This window comes from Molothrus ater, chromosome 1 (genome assembly GCF_012460135.2).
Source record: "Molothrus ater isolate BHLD 08-10-18 breed brown headed cowbird chromosome 1, BPBGC_Mater_1.1, whole genome shotgun sequence".
In the NCBI taxonomy this organism is placed as follows: domain Eukaryota; kingdom Metazoa; phylum Chordata; class Aves; order Passeriformes; family Icteridae; genus Molothrus; species Molothrus ater.
The window spans coordinates 39,558,612-39,576,683 of NC_050478.2; the positions used below are offsets into that span (position 1 = coordinate 39,558,612).

At 35.7% G+C, this 18,072-nt stretch overlaps 1 protein-coding gene across 4 annotated transcripts in view; it reads right to left on the reverse strand.

Annotated features, from left to right (window-relative positions):
• Positions 1-18,072, reverse strand: part of TOP2B (DNA topoisomerase II beta) — a 61,840-nt gene that overhangs the window by 30,038 nt on the left and 13,730 nt on the right. For all 4 annotated transcript variants that reach the window (XM_036379257.1, XM_036379256.1, XM_036379255.1 and 1 more), the window contains exons 2-11: positions 13,698-13,871; positions 12,917-13,007; positions 10,901-10,964; positions 9,524-9,669; positions 9,026-9,123; positions 7,387-7,599; positions 7,131-7,304; positions 2,630-2,731; positions 2,410-2,547; positions 715-853 (exon numbers count right to left, since the gene is read on the reverse strand). In XM_036379257.1, the coding sequence (XP_036235150.1) occupies positions 715-853; positions 2,410-2,547; positions 2,630-2,731; positions 7,131-7,304; positions 7,387-7,599; positions 9,026-9,123; positions 9,524-9,669; positions 10,901-10,964; positions 12,917-13,007; positions 13,698-13,871 (1,339 nt within the window). The remainder of the gene's footprint in view (positions 1-714; positions 854-2,409; positions 2,548-2,629; positions 2,732-7,130; positions 7,305-7,386; positions 7,600-9,025; positions 9,124-9,523; positions 9,670-10,900; positions 10,965-12,916; positions 13,008-13,697; positions 13,872-18,072) is intronic.

Genomic DNA, 18,072 nt, shown 5'->3' on the forward strand with positions numbered 1-18,072 from the left:
AGGATTTTTAGTGAAAAGATGTCTGCGACACACTGCAATTCTACTTTTGTTTAATGTGAGGATATATTAAAAACCAACTAACAATAACACAGATTGGCAACATTTTGAGCTCTTTAGCCATGTGTGCCCCTGAAACCATTCAACAACTCCCATCCCATTGCTATTGGCATAAAGACTGCCAGCTGATCCTGATCCCTTATCTGTGCTAAGGAAACAAGCCAGCAGAGATTGCCAGCTTGCCCTATATTCCCAGACAGGAACCTAATGGCATTTAAAGTCTAATGAAATAAGTCTCTTGAGCCATTCCCTCAGGTCTGCATGTGATTTACAATGTGATTTACTTCCTATACCTTCTGACCCTACAAAGATTCTGATCTTTCTACATTAGAAAGGTCAAGAAGACCAGTCACCTCCAAAATGGAATATTGGTAGCACCATTTAGCAGGAAACCACAATTAGAAGATACACACTCTTCCAATACCAACCTAGACTGCCACCTTTGTTCAGTGTTACTAATCCTCTACCCTAAAGAGGACAGCATTCCTGACACCAAACTCACCGTCACGTTTCCATTCTAGCTCTAGAAAGCTTAGAAAACCAGAAAGTTTTTTATTAAAAAACACAAAAGAATGAGAAATAAAAGTCAGGTTTCAAATTAGCATGTCTGTGAAGAATTTATGAAACAGTAAAGAATTTAAAAGTAAGTGCTCTTACCAGCATCATTAGCATCATCCAGTTTTGGAATGCCCTTGATTTTACTGTGTTTCACTGAAGAACATTTTTTGTTCAGTTGAGTTTGTGCCTTAAATTTGACCCAATTCAAAATACTCTCTATGATACCACAGTTAGAGGCCTACAAGCAACAAATCAGAATTGTGCATGAGAAAAATAAAGCTTCAGATGGCAGATTCTTACATCTCAGTTTTAAATCATTACCACTATTTCTAAGATTCTCTAAATTTTAAAAATTGAACCTATGAAAGGTCAAGGGATTAACATACACCTTAGTATTTACCACTTTATGCACATACAACTAAAACACAACACAAAAAGAGTTTCCTTTTCCACCACTTCTAAAACTGATGGAAAGAGCAAAGGAGACCTAACAAGAGGATGTCTTATGCTGTGTAGTTGATGTGCTGAGACGTTTTAAGCACTTGTTTCCTGGATTTTGACAGCAAAAAGCAGCCTTATGGGGTATTTATGACCATTTAAATTTTCTTTGGAAATGGCTGAAAATGGCTGAAAGACAATCAAAACTATTTGAGAATGAGCTTTGTACCAATCACTTGAGAATCTGATACCAATTTTAGAAACACATCTGCAGCAAAAATAGCATATAATATATTTTCCAAACAAAACTGCTTTAGGTTTTGTTTCACATCAAAAGAAAACACAGATGGAGCAAAATACTATGAGCTTTGGCTTTTAATTATCCCCCATAATACAGTATTCATTGTTGAGATTGTGCTGCACAGTTAATGCATCTGGAAATCAATGTTTACTTCTGGGAATATGAAAAACACTATAAATCAAACCTGCTGATGGTAATACAACATGTATTTATTCTTCAGATTTTGTTATACAAGACTGTTGTGTAAGTTTTTTCCCTCTAAATTCTGTAGTAATGTCACCCATAACACAGAATTAGAAGAATAAACCACTATAGAATCAGTAAAGTTTTGATGCCAGGAGTATTAGCAATGGCACTGTTCTCCTCACTAGTGGAGTTTCATTTAAGGCTAATGGCATTAAATAGGACTTAGTAAAATGAGTTCTGGCTAACAGAATTCTACTTTTCCTTCATTGTATGAAAATGCAGTAGAGGAAAAGCCTCTCTGAGGTATTTCTACAAATACATTCATTTAGAACAGCAATTCTTAACCCATCTACAGAAAAATTTTTAAACTTCCTGACAATAATGATCACTTGGAATACTACAGGCACCATTTTGCATTTCCTTGATTACTGGACGAACAAGTAAATGTGAAATATCCTCTCCCTCTCTTTTCACTCCAATGAAACAGAATAGAACTGATACCAAAGAGTAAGTCAGACAATATTCTCAACTTCAGAAAAATACTTTAACACAAAAACCATTGATCAAGGACGTCATTTACATTTTAAGAGTCGAATTCATTTCATTTACAAATGTAAATGCCAGAATCTCCAACAAACAAGATGATCAGGTGAATTTTAAATCCAGGGCAACAATCAAAACACAGTCACTGCATCCATTATTAAGACCAGAGAATGAACAGACATTCCTTCACCGCACTTCCTGACTATGCAAATGTCACTACAGTACCACAATGGACTATAACTAATCTTCTGCTACAGGACATACATACACTTGGTCCAGTGTGCCAATTACCACTTCACAAAGGAATAAAAAAGAGGTTTACTTACTGCTTTAAAAAATTTCTCAGATAGCTGGCACTTGGACCCAAAACTTTTAGGCTGCAATGTCATGTTTTCCTTCGTCTGGGAATCAAATGATGGGTTTTCAATCAAGCAATTAACAAAAACCCATATATGGTTCTTCACCTGTTTAAAACATAAAAACCAATTTACTCAATAAAATTCTCACATTCATTTTTTTTCAGTATTTTTGCATAAAGTTACTTGCCTGAAATGGTTTGACTGAAACTCCAGCTTTATTCTTCTTTTTCACCACTTCTATCAGTTTGCCCACAACCTGATCCACCACATAATCAACATGCCTACCACCCTGAATGAGGGAAGAGAAAAAAATAAACAAATAATAAACAAACAACCATTAAATTTCCTAATAGTTTTTAGCTGTAGTAACAAAATTCCTGTAATGATACTTTGGTACAGAAATCCATGCACACTGAGTTGCAGCATAAGATAGAAAAGTCTGTTTTTTTCCAGGTCATTCGGTCTTCATTCAAGTGAGGATGACAGAAGTTAATTGATTGATTACTCAAATACCTTCCTTTAAATTTGTAGACAAAAAAGCCAGAATATTAAAAAAATGGTAAATTCTAATGGCTGTCATAGGAAGTTCATATCACTTTGAGTAAAATCTTGTAAAAGTGGAGTGACGCAGGCATATCCCATTAAATGAAACATACATAACTAAACATTCCATATTTTACACAGATCACCTTTGTTTTAGATCAGTTATCACCTTACAAAAATACAGACTAAATACTGTTTCCTGTTCAGAACAACCTACATTAGGGCAGACAGAACAAAGAATACTTCTCTATGGAGAAGGTCATCATGAAGTAACAAACAGAAAAACCCTTGCTCTTTAAAGCTGTATTTAAAACAGAACTGAGGAGGGAAAAAAAGCTCTTGACAGCTATGAGGAAGTATAGGATAGATAAGAAATAAGTAAGAGAAAACAAAACCAAGAATAAACAGCGGCCAAAAAGAGGAAAACAACTAGGAATCAAACCCCAAAAGTTAGGATTCTACATTTTAAGGCAGAATATGCATGTGAAAAGACTGAAGATGTAAAGAAGTTGAATTGATGGGATAGCAGCTGTTCTCAGCTTCATGCAGAAAGCAGAGATTTAAATTAAAAAAAAAAAAAGAGTATATAAAACCAAAATGGTTAAGCTAGTAAATATTATTAGTCATAACCAAACCAGCAGTTGCACTTCAAAGAAACCATCTATGGTTTCTCTCAGTTCCTAGAGTCATCTACTAAAACAACAACACAAACCATTAGAAGCACCATGCAAAGTCTTTTCTCATGGCATTTCTTCTAAAAAAAACCAGCCAACCAAAAACCTCACATACAAACCCCAAAAGCTGCTGAAATTAAAACACAACTGTTTTTATCCAAATATAGATGACAGAGTTTCAGTAGAGGGAGAGTTCAATGGAAAGCTGATCTATCAATATCCTGCTACTTTAAAGAAAAATAGATCCATTTCCAAACTGTAAAGAAAAGCTATTACTGGAAAATATCAAATTACACATTTCAAAATCATTCCACACTTGAATGGCAATCTTGAAATGCATTTCTTTTACTCATCACATTACTGAAAATTTATGCTTATGGGAACATCTCAATGTATTTTTGCATTTAAAACTTTAGCAATTTTTAAATTTTGCTAAAAGTAGCATCTGACATACCAAGAAAACCAGAAATTTACTAGTTATTACAGCAGTTCCCCATTCCTGAGTCCATTCTTAAGCAGCTGTGTGAGTGAGGGATGCTCAGAGTTGGGACCTTCTCAACCATCTCACCAGCAGGTGGCAAATGGACCAGAACAGCCTGGAACTGCCCCAGCTGTCAGAACAATTCCATAAAAGACGCAAAGGCAAAAATACCCTCTGAATCTAGAGGGCTGCCAAAGACTGTTACAACTTTTGAATTATGGGGAAAGAGAGCTAGAACTGCATAACCTTCTTTTTCCAGAAGGTAATGATGGAAACTTGCAAACTTCAGGATGCAAAGGTATCTAATTAAGTGCTAACAAAAATCTTAAAAATGAAGCTTTGACTGCCTCCTATATACTGTTCTATTCTTCTCATAGCCAACAGTTTCTATTGATTTGGAGGCAAGCTACATCTAAACTCTATGGACAGATAAATGGTTTATATGGTAGAAAAATTCAGAAGCTAACTATAAATTTGAAGTTTTCATTTAACTGGTTTTACAATTTCGATCCTATTTTCTTCTCCATTTTTAAAAATTATATTTATTTTACGAAAATAAATCTGAAATCTAGAATAATCCTGAACTTCTTCCTGAACTCCAGCAAATTTTAGCATGTTGGAATTCTCTCACCATGCAAGTCTACCTTCTGACACTGCAAATGTATTGGCTGAACATTTCTGCTAAAATGACTGGTAATATTACATTTAGCAGTGCCACCATAGTAAAGCATATACATAACATTAGATTGCTATGTTAATAGTTGAGGTTTCTATTACAATTTTTGCCACAGCTACTATTTAAAATTCAGAACTTAAGAAGACCATGTTTCATCAGTTTTCAAGTCTCACTGAAGGTTATCTGTACAACTGTCAATAGCTACAAACATTCTTTGAAATGTTGTATCACAGCCTGAAGTCGACTTTTGTGGTGGTCCTCTGCGGCAAAATTTTGATTAAATGGGGAGCTGAAAATGGTAACAAATTTACAAGAACTAAACAAGGGAGTTGTACCTCAAAATACTGCCTGACCTCCCAAACACCTCTCAAAAAACACCATGCCAGCAACCTAAAAAAAAAACTTACTTGGAATTTACAGCAAGTTTAAAAAAGATGGAGGAAAGTTACAGCTGGGTGAAATGTATCCAGATTCAGAAACAAAAAGCTGTCAGCAAACAGTGACAAGTAACAGCTAGCATGAGCTCCTCACCTGTTAGCAGCTAAGGGGGCAGGCAGCTGATGCAGTTAATTACTACCCATTATGTCCCATCAGTGGGTAGCTGCTCAAAAATTGCTGGTGAGGGGGTTCACTGCCCCAACATCCCACACCCAGTAACACACATAAAGCATGGATTGAGAAAGTGGGAAAAACTAGAAATTACAACACTTACTTTTGAAGAATACACAGAACTTTTTCCTAAGCATATTTCAAAAGAATATATAATAACAATATATGTGAAACTGCATGATGGTGAAAATTGATCCAGAAGAGTAAAATCCAAAATCTTCAGAGTAAGTGTATGCAATTTATTTCACTTGGGAATCAGGAAGTATTCAGTTTTTTCAAACAATTTTTTTAGCTTGCTATCAGCCATAATCAAGTTTCTCTATATTGCCAGTTTCTTCATGAAAGTATTGTACACCTCTTTAAGGTCATGTTGTTTTTCTTCTTTATGCTGCACAAAGAGGCCTGAACTAAAACAAAGTTGTAGCCCTTCAACTACCTGATTTGTCACCCCTAGTTCTGACCAAGTTTTTAATTGCAATGCACACTTAAAAAGTAAATATTCTACTATGAAATAAACTTACCCTGTTACCACAGAATATTCATCCAGCCACGCTGAGAGTGACTGAAAAGAAGTTATGTAATAAAAATTATGTCCCACCAAACAGTGGCTACACATCACCTACCACCAAGATTAACACTGACATTCCTGGTCACCTGCTAGACTAAGTGTAACCACAGGTGCTTATGAACCATTTGTGCTACTATTAGAATTTTCTTCTGACTCTTTCAACAGAGATGTGAGCAAGGAGGGGTTTCAAAGTGCCTGATTAACAATTCTTATCTTTCCCATCTTTTGGAAAGCTAACAGTTAATTCTCTAGAAACAGTCTCACCAGTTACTAGGACTGCTTGTTCTAGTCTTGTTAAATCCAGCTTTCTAGATGTGCTACCTCTAATAACTAGACTGTTTAGTAAGAGCTAACAACTTAACTGCCTAGTTGTTAGGTCACTCATCCAGTGCAATTTGTGAAGAGCAGAAGTGACAAAGACATTTTTTTCACCATGGTGGACCACAGATCCCTAAACCTGGTCCATGCCAAAAGGGTGTAAATAAGAGTTATGCTGGTTGATTTCAGGTGATCCCCTTCCTGCCTGACCCTCCCCACAAGTTGAGAAGCACCGAGCTGTACTTTATTTAGGATGCTGAGAACATTGCTAACTTAAGATCTTTCTTTCTTCTTATATCACTACTACTATATTTGCAAAGAAAACCTAGGTATCCTTATGAAGATACACAAATAAAAGAAAATTAATCTCAACAACTTCAGGGCAATTTTTTCCATCATGGACAGCCATTTCTCAAGGACACCAAAAGCCATTTTTGTCCTCCATAACTTGCTACTGGTAGCTTTAAAGGCATTTGTACACTTTTTAACCTTACTTTCAGAATTATCTTATTACAATGTGTTTAAGAGGAAGAAATAAATAAGTTCCATTTTCTTCAACACCATGTATGCTCACATAAGATATCAGTATCACCAATAATTATTACTAGCATTTTCAAAAGTAGTGCTTATGTAGAAATACTGCCATGAATGTATTTTGATTGCATCCAATTGCTCTGCCAGCTCCTCTCATGCAGTGCATTACCTCACCTATTTATTTATAGCAACCCAGACTCACTGTTTTATCAAACACCAGACTGGGCATAGCCTCAGCACGCATTATATCATTTCCATTTTGTACCATTTGATCTAACCACTCACCTTTGTGGTAGCTATACTATTTACAAAGCTGATCTGCTGGAACCCTTTCTCACTCAGAGTGAGGCACACATCCCATCGTTCATTCACGACTTCGTGGATGACTTTGAGCGCGACTCCGGTTTCATCCAGCTTGTCCTTCACGTAAAGATCTACGTAGCTGCGAAATCCATTTACCTGCAAGCAACAGGTCACAGTCACTACCCTCTGCACCAAATACTCTGTACACTCAAGATATACCAAGTGATGATGTTCTTACAGGTAGTTTCTTCCCATTCAACATGACTTTGACTCCTTTGCACGACCCAGCCAAATCATACGCTCGTCTTGTCATCAGGGCCACAATATCCTTATCAAGCTTTTCCATTTTAAATTTAGACAGATCTGGCTGGAATGTAATGCATGTGTAGTCATCACCTTCAAAATGCTTAATCTTCGGTTCAGAGGTCTTCATCATGTTGTTCATCCAAGTCTTTGGAAACAAAACATTTTAGATGTTATTTACAACACATTATCCTCCTCCTTTATTCCCTTTTCTAGCTATGCTGGGATTGCAACAGTTACACAAGAAAAAACTCACAAACTTCCCTTAGAAATTCCCTCTGGTAAAACACTACACAAAGTTAACTGATTTACAGAGGTAAGCACAAGCATAGGTGACGGCATATTTGTGGTTTCTGGAAACATACAGGTATTATTACACTGATGGACATGATTCTAATGCAAATGGAGCCTCCCACAGAACTTACAAAATTAGATACAAGTGAGCTGGGATTACAGTCCTTGTTACCCATCCATTTAACACTTTCCATCTACCACACACCCCTACAGAGAGGCTTTTTAGTCCCTGTGCAGAGACTCAGTAGTCTCCAAGACAGCATCTTGGTGGCTGTGCAGCATGCCAAAAACAAAACCCCAAAAACCCAAGGTGCTCAGATTTGACTCAGGAATCTTGTATCGTTCCCTATTTAAGAACATGGGCACATCTGCATGATCAAGCAGAACATCTGCTCACAGCACATATCAAAGTTCAGTTCTAATAAATTTTCACAGATTTTGAAAATATTGCAAACATAGCACTTTAAGCCATAAAGCATTTAGTCATTTTCAAAAAGTACACTTGAACCAATATTAATTTGCCCTTCGGCAGTCAGCATAAAATATTACATTTTTTAAGAGACAGGCATAACAGATAAGGTGTATTATTTGTGTAGTGATATGACAACGTGACCAGAAAATTAATTGTCCAGAAAGTAAGGGAAGAAAGCCCCCATCTGGGGAAGACTGTAAAGCCAAGGAACTTTGGTATCTAATACTCTGCCAAAGTATTTTAAACTTTTAGAAAGGTGGCCATTCCAAAGCTATATACAGTAGACCTGATTCTTGGTCTATATGCTAACAATGAGCATTTGGTTCAGGTGGAGGGTCTGCACTTAAGTCCACCTGGGGCTAGTTAAATTCGTGACATAAAAACTGAAAAATCTGTTTCTTCACACCATACAAAATTACACAGATAACTGTTTCTATGTTTGCATAGCTAAGTAGAAAGATTTTTTTTTTGACAAATTATACAACAGCAATTTCACAATGTTTCAACTGACTATATTCCTTTTCACAGGTACATGAATATAATTCATTTTTAACAGAAATTTGGGGTTTTTTTAGTCCAAACAGTCCAAAGAAAGTATTATTTTACCCAAAAAGCCTAACATATAGAAATACCAATTTTTACCAACTGAACTAACCTAGCCTGAAAATTCTACACATCCCTTTGACACATCCCTTTGAATGAGAAATTATCCATTTTGTTAAACATTCCTGAAATATATGTGTTCGATTTTAGGCCTGTAACTACAGCAAAAAAAAAAAAAGGACAGCAGCTTTGACCATTTCTATACCTGCTTAAAGCTGTGTTTGTACTCCTTGCAAGCAGTTTCAACTGTAAACTTTGTACTAAATATGTTACAAAGTTTTGCACCATAGCCATTGCGTCCACCTGAAAAAAACAACATACAGTAAACTAGGGTCAGTTTAAATTTAGGATAATAAACCATATCCTAATTTATCAAATTTATTTTTCCCTGCATTTCAGAAGAGTTTAAATATTCATATACATTACAATTAAAATATAGAAGTATGCTTGTTACTCAGTAATGAGTACTGATATTATGGATATAAATGCAAAGTTCTCTGTAAATACTGGTATTGAAAAAAGAAGAAGTAAGATCTCAAGTTAGATCTTAAGTCTTTTTACTCTAATAAAGAGCTAAAGTAATGGTGACTGAGTAATCACCTGCTATGGAACAGAAAATAAAGACAAAAGAAGGGGAAGCATACTGAAGAGTCACACAATGGCTTAACAAATGAATAAAACAAAGCACATTAAATAGCCTTGCCTGTAACTTTTTTCTCATCATCATCATAGTTGCTGGACGTTAGTAGCTGCCCAAAGATTAAAGCAGGTACATATACTTTCTCTACTTTGTGTTCCACAACTGGTATCCCCTTTCCATTATTCCATATGCTGATAATGTTTGATTCCCTAGAAAATAGTGAAGACATTAAGCAAATGAATGCAATCTTGAAAATAGACTTCTGCATACCTGCTTAAACACAGTAAATAAAATTAACTACACAAAAATATAGCAAAAGACCATATTCTTACCACATTTACTTAGAGCACTAACGATTTTAATTACAAAAAATTCCACTTATTTTTGCTTATTAGATGTCTTGGAAGAAAGAGCTTAATTGTCCATACATAACAGTATTTCATACAACAATAATAACCCCAAAAAAACTGTTTGAAGAGCTTTCACTGTCAACATGAACTGCAGCAGGGGCCTGACAATTAGTGACAGAATTAAATTCAATATAGAGATGTAGCTTTTAAGGTTTCATTGAAGTCCATCCAGACAAGTTATCATCTGTTTAAAAGTGTAATTTCTGAGCTGTGATAAATATTGTGACTTATTTTATGTATCAGTGCCAAAATCCATCAATATCTGGCATCATTAATATTTCTAGCTCTTACACAGGATTTTCATTTTTGAGTATTAGAGAGTTCAAAATCAGGCCAGGTCTAGCAAATTTAAACATTTACAATTTCCCTCCCACTCCATGACAGAAGTGGAAAAATCACTTCTCAGCATATTTATCCTAAAGGTTAGGTCTGAAAACTAGTTACTAAATAATTTATTATTCAGTTAAATGTCAGTGAAAAAGTACTACCAAAGGAATCCAATCAGCATCTATTTAAATACAGTATTTCTCACCTAAAATTATCTCTTCAAGTATTTAGTTTCAAAAAACATGGTAATGAAGTGTTTGCAATATGAAGTTTCAGTGTGATATAGATGACTAATTCAAACAGTCTTATCCTAATGCTGAAGGAGTTAACACAGAAATTCAAGAGGGGCAAAACTGTCTCACAAAACCTCAAAGCTGGTATTTAAGATTTGTAAAGAACCTGGCTGGCTATAGTTACGCACTGCCAATTTAAATTTATCACAAATTTTATGAACTTCTGGTTTTAAGTTTCATTGAAACCTTAACAAATGGTTAAGGAAAGCAATTATTATAAATTCAGAATGGTAGCATTTACTGTTAACCACTTTTAATACACCTCTTCATCTTAAAATATGAAACTAATGGAAACAATTCCAAAAATATCTGTTTTCAAGAAATTCAATTTCATTAGTAAAATCATTTGTACAAATCTGAACTGCAATAGCACTGGCAGGGAAAGCAAATGAAAATATGCTTTTACTTACGGATCAATGGATATTTTAATACAAGTCATATTCTTGTCCCTCTGCTTATTGTCAGCAGCATTTACTATGAAACAAAGGAGTACAAATTAACACTTCATAGGCAATTATTAATCTCTGGGTCTGTAAAACTGATTTTATACATATTCCACCACCAGTAACAACAGTCCAGGTATTTCTTAATCTGACAGCTCTTTGTATATATTTTGTATCTTAGCACTGGAGTCTATAAATATAACCAAGTATCTACAAGAAGATATTTTTCAACCTTCTTATAATTACTGATTCTATTTGTAGCAGTTAGACTAGACTATCTCAGAAATAAATATAGAAGTGTATTTTGTGAGCTCATGACTGTTCTCAACATACTGAGCACTTCATTCTTCTCTTGTTGCTCTTGTTTGGATATTCATTGCAGCAGGTATGTGAAAAACCCTAGAACTTATGCATCACCAGACCAGTTTACACATGGAAACCCACCAAGAAAGTGACATTCATTAAGGAGTGTTTTGACTGCAGCAAAAGCTCTCTTTAAAGAGCCTGCAAGATTTGTAACTAACAGTTCACACAGTTTAGGATCAAAACAAGGATAACTGGAAATTAACACTTATCAGAATTTAATTAAATTGCACTGCCATGTATATGAACTGCAGAAAGCAGAAATGTGACTGTGGCCCTAAACATGAAAACACATTACAGTAATTTTCAGTTTCTGTCTCATCATCTATGAAACAGATGAAGGTAAAACCCCAAAACACCAAAGTACAATATCTTAGCAGCTGACAAGGACCTCAGTATAAAATCAGATATTTCAAAGCACTTTTGCTAAAATCATGAATTTTCATTCAAAAGCATGCATAGCTAAAATGTCCCATTTTCATAATTTTATTACAGTGTCCCCTAGCTCTCAAACCACACTCTCTGGAGCACTTATCAGTGCTTCATAAAGCAGCAATAAGCCATGAAGTACTACAATAGTGACAGAATACTGATCTTCCTTCTGAATGGGACAGTATGGAAGTGGTCTCCCTAATGAAAAGCCAAAAAACTTAGATCTGTGAGGCAGTACTCAAAACAGAGGTGATTAAAGGTTTTCATTCCCATGTTTATCAAATTAAGGAATAAGTTAAAAATAATTTAGAAAAAATATTAAGCATTATTTTCTGTCTAGTAAAGATGCACTGCCTCAAAAGCAGCAATGCTGTAAAGCAATTTTAGCAATGTGGAAAAGTTGTGAACCTAATGAAGGTCATGACAAAACTGACCTCAGTAGACCATAATTTAATTTATGTGGTAATCCTACCAATCCTTTAAACAGAATTTCATAAAAGCTCATAAGTGCAAGATTTTGTCAATTAGATCAGTTCAGAATACAGCACTGTATTCAGATATTCCACATCTCTACTGCTGATTAGCATGTGCCTGTCACCAACAGAATATCATCAACTAGTAAGTCACAGTAACTCAGAGAATTTTGACAAAATTTTCTGAAAATATTTTTTTGTGCCTCAGTCATAGTGCTTTTTAATGCCAGTATGATACTAATTTATTTTAAAACTGTATGAAGTCTAGAAATGATCCATGAAAACTACCATCACTATCCCCCCCTACAGAAGGAGGAAGTTTTAACAATTGATGAAAGGATGATCTAAGTGAACACTCAGACATCTCAGAAGTTGCATTCTTTCAGAGGAATAATCTTCTTTCAAATGTCACTTTAAATTGTAGCCCTAAAAACACTTCACAGATTAAAAATCTTGTAACAATAGTGATCATAAAGAATGATCTAGTTTGGATATTCAGTAACAAATATTTACATTTTCTTACAAGTTCAGCTGAATACTCTTCTCTTTTAACCTGTTCTATAGTTCCAGAATGCACTAAATTTTTATGCTCTATAATTTTGCAGGACTCAAGTCTGGGATTTAAACTTAGATACAAGTTGATGTACTTTGAGAGCACTCAAGAAAAGCTTGTACTCCACAATGCTAAAGCAGTATTATTGTTAAAAATACTTACCAAGAATTTCATCAAAGATCTTGTACAAGCCTGGAACAAAGGTAACTTCTCTGCAATTCATTCCTACATCTTCATCATAAACCCACATTAACTACATGGAAACAAAATAAAATAAAAGTATTTATTGTCTTGGTAAACCAGTCTATGATTCTCTAAGATCTATTTCCTTCAGGAACTTTCCTCTTAGAGTCTGATTACTGCAGCCATACAAGACAAAAGCAGGAGTCTGCAGAAGTTATAGCAGCACCCACAGGGATTCCATAATGAAAATCCATTATTTTCTGCTTGGCGGGGAACTCCCAACAGTACAGACAGTGAAGTTCAAAGCAATTTACAACTTCACAAAAACAACTGAAGAGAGTGCCAGCAGGAGGCTTAAATTCTCTGTTCTCTACCTAAACCAAGAGACCAAAAGCATTTTTGCACCTGGTATAAATGCTACTTACAAATATGCATAGATATGTGTGTGCACATAAGCATGTTTGTGAGCACAGACCTATACACACAGAGCTGTCTGTTCACACACATAGGTGTTTGTCTTTTGACTGGATTTCAGTATTTTTTGATCCTATCTTTTCAGATGAACCAAGCACTCAACTCCTTAAAGTAGGTCTTATCTCATCCCCTTCCTACACACGCATACATAAACAAGACCACAGTTTTTGACCATCTAATTCAGAAAACTGAGAAAAACAGAAAAGCATCTATTTCATAACCATAATAGACATTTCCTCATTAAAACAACAAAAACCATTAAGACTGTAAGTTTAGTGACCCTTACCTGAGTTAAGGGTTCAACTGACCCAATGTAGGTATCTGGACGGAGGAGGATGTGCTCAAGCTGAGTCTTTTTCTGATAAACTCTCTCAACAGACATCTTCTTTGAAGTGTCATTTTTATTAATGCTTTCTGAGTCTTCCTTTTTTGAAGCATTCATCTGATTATCAAATAACGTCTAAAAAACCAAACCAAACCAACAATCAACCTCATTCAATCTGTCACTCTTGAGAAATAAACAAAATCTGACAGAGATTTAAATTACAATCAAAACTTGTCATGTAATTTAAATGCTAAGTTTTCAGATGTATTAAAATAAAACTATCCTTGCAACAGAGAAAAACCAAGAGATTACATGACAGATCCTTAACAAAATGTTGTATATTCAGCAATTTACTAAGCACAATAAACCAAAATAAGGAAACAACAGCTCAAAAGGCACCCATTCTTCAGGTTAAGTATTTATAATATCCATTTTGTGTATAAGCACTTGAATCCAAACCACTGAATACTGTTCCAAATGGTAACAGCAATACTACACTTTTACATTATAGTCTGGACAATTCATTCAGCAGGACTTAAAACACTATAATGCCTCTCCTACTGGCTCCTCAATTACTATAATTTACATTCTCTATTGAAGTGATCAAACCTGATACAATCCCAGAGTGCTTTATGATGAGAGGAGAGACGTTATTTACAAGAGCATATAGAGGATGACAAGGGGGAATGGCTTCAAACTGAAAGAGTAGGTTTAGATTCCATGTTGGGAAGACATTCTTTACTGGGAGGCTGGTGAGGCACTGGAGCAGGTGCCCAGAGAAGCTGTAGATGCTCCATCCCTGGGAATGTTCAAGGCCAGGCTGGATGGAACTCTGAGCAACCTGGTCTAGTGGGAGGTGTCCCTGCCCATGGCAGGGGGGTTGGAACTCAATGATCTTTAATTTAAAGTCCCTTCTAACCCAGGTCATTCTATGACTCTACTAAATAAGCCAAGAACTGTAAGAGAGAATCACATAGGCTAAAGTTGGAATTTAAACAGAATTCAAGCCTAATCTGTCTGGATTTTAAGAAAACTACCTTGAAGAACAGTTTTATGGTAAACTAATCCACTTTGGGATGGGGAGGGAGGCGAGATAAAGAGATATAGTGCACTTTCAGCAATTGATCCTGATAGATACTTCCTTGCCATTGAATGAAAACCACATAATAAAAGGTTAAACTCAGAACGACCAAATAAAGACTGGCCCTCTTCTGAGACAGTAAAAGCATACAAAGAGACTAGTAATGATGTTTTACAGTATGCATTCCTATCTATAAATCGGAATTATCTGAATTATCTTAAAAATGCCAGTAAATGTAACTTTAACTCACATGATTTATTTGCCTGGCTTGGGAAGATACAAGAAATTCTGTCTCCACCCAGCCAGTACCTGAAATTGCCTCCTTCTCTCAGAGGGGCTTTATCAACTCTGAAGCAGGTGTTACATGACCAGTAGAAACCATCACCAGACAAATAATGAGGGCAAAACCCACTTGCCACTCAGGCAAATTTTCTCCCTCTCATTTAGCTGTTTCCAGTATGTGTCTATATAAAGTAAATACAGGCTAAACTCCAACCTTCAATTAACCAGTCATCCTGCAAATTCTGTGGCCAAAAGAAAGTGCAATCACTTCTCCCTCGATCTAGCTTTTGTTGCAGCCTCAGATAGCAGTGAAAGCAAAGGGCAAGAAAGCACATAAATCCTTAGGAAAAAAGGAGCAAAGGATACTGAACTCACACTAACTTCAGCAGAATCAAAAAGGCCAAACACCAACCTATGCACACAATTTTCCACATATTAATCTCATTTATCTTCTCCAGCTTCTACTACTTAGGCTTTGATGCCTCTCCACCTCTCCCCTCCCAGCCCAGCCGGCACAAGAATAAAGCATTTATTTCTATTCATAACATGGGAAATTACCTTTCTCCTCCAGATTTAGAGATTACATTTTTCTAGTTTATTTATGGAAATTCTAGGAAGCACACTTCCAGAACTTCAAGAGAGGCAGATTGCGTGCAACAGTGCTGACAACGACCAATTATTTGGCCACAAGTAAGCCTGAACATGCCAAATGAGAGTAAAATTCTCTATTACCTACTCCTGTATCTGACAGCATCCAGAGGAAAAGGGGAAAAAACTCAGGGAACCTCACAACCTGGCACCAGCACTACACACAGCAGAGCTGGAACCAAAACACTAGCTGTCATGACTATTCTTCTGAAGTCTATCTCATTTTCTGCAAACAGGGAAGTTGCAAAATCACATGGGTGATTAGAGGGCTTTGGTATCCAAGTTAATTTAGCCGTCACAGTTATTTGGTTGTAAACTGTGATAACCCTGCCACCAGCACTCTAAAAATATTAGCTGTAGATCAACTAAGCAAGCAGAAAAGGAGCAGAACTTTGCAAATAGATGCATCACACTGATACATGGAAGAGGAGGAACAAGAATTGTTACTAAAGAAGCATTACCAATAGTTGCAACATATTTTTTTTTTCATTGAAGTAGTTCTGTGAATGATGTCCAGGCTTCCAATGAGTTTCACTGTACATGTATAAATATTTTTTTTATTTTATTACCATCTTTGATATCATATCTCATGGGAATTACCCTTAGCTCACTTACTGGTCCCACAGGTCTGTTAACACGGTTTTACTATGTTCACTTGTTCTGAAGGGACCAGTGACTAGCAGGGAAATAATATAATATTTTTCAGATTAAATAAGTGTTGGAAAAAATGTAAGAGAGGAGATGCAATTGATATAGAATGCAAAAGAATTCCAGGTGCAAAGACCATTAAAATCTTGTTCAAACAGAACTGCTCCATTTGCTCTCAATTCTTAGGTCGTAAGAAGTTTTTAAAGTCAGGGAAGTGATAGGCAGTTACCACATGATAGCTCTTCAGCTGACATGTATATCAGTATTATATTCTCAGGACTGTTCTGAGACAGCTCTCCAAAATGCTTCTACTCATCCAGTGTGTGAGGACTGGGATCTAACCATGCATCATAACTCAGCAAAGACATTAACACAAAGTGAGAACTTAAACTTTAGCCTAAAAATTTAGGTTACAATTTTCCTACCTCCAATAGCAAAAATGCTATGGGACAAGTAGAGTAAGAGTCAGAAGATTAGCAGAAGTCCATTTGATTGTGACCGAGTAGCTCTAGATTGGGAATAATTATTACAGAATAGAATAGTGGGAAGGGACTTCTACAAGCTATTTCCTCTAATACAATGCTAGGAAATGCATTTCTGCTTTCCAGTGAAAGTCTTACTGACAGCTTAGAGGAGTTTATACTTTCCAATTTATCAGCAATAAATGTAGAGTATCAAAACTCTATCTTCTGTTGAGATGATACTTTCAAAATGTTGTCACATTGATAGACAAGGGACAGCGTGCCATCACGTTGACAGCTAAAGAAACTCTACTGCCCAAAAAGAGCTAGCCCTGCAGAAGTGTCCCTTCTTGGGGACACCTGAGGTTTGTTGTAGGACAGCACTAGTAAGGATCCTCTGCTACTGTACTCCCTGGGACACCTATGTCCATTATTGTTTATAACACACTCACTGGAATACGACAATGTACGATTCAAGGAGGGAGAAAAATACACAAAGGATCAGCATAACATTTCTCCTTTCTGCTCAATGATTAAAAAAAAAAAGAAAAAAGTAGTCTTAAAGAACTTCAATAAACTTTAATGCTATAGTTTTTATTAAAACATCACAAAACATGCCAAATTAAATGTTCATTTCATTGTCATAGAGAAGGACAGATTTTATTCATGATGTATGATTTTATTCATACAGTATTTCAAGAATCATACATATTCTGCATGAAAAAATCCTCGTCTTATAAACATTCAGAACTTATTTTAACATGCTATTGAAACACAAGCATAAAAGCAAAAGCCCAAAAGTATTCAACTCTACAGATGAATGTAATTATGCAGGTATGCAAGGATGAGAAGTGCACAGAACTGCAATTTCCCAGGCCAAGCATTTTGGGCTGTGCTGTACCCAGAAAACCAATTCTGAATATCTTTATCTCCATCTCAAATGGACATTTTTAGAGTTCAAGTGATACTTAGAACTCATTCCAAAGAAGAGAAAATCATCATCATCAAACAGGACAGAGATCTATGGACACAAAAATCCTCCACAGTCTTCACATTTTGTGTTCCTTGATAAAAAAGCAAAATGAAATTTAAGTGTTTTCAACTTCTGAATTTCTACTACTTAAAATACAAATAAATCCAACAGGAAAGTCCTCCCCCATCTTTCTTTTTTTGTTTCAAACTGGGCAAGCACTTAACCACAGTGCTGTTTAACTGA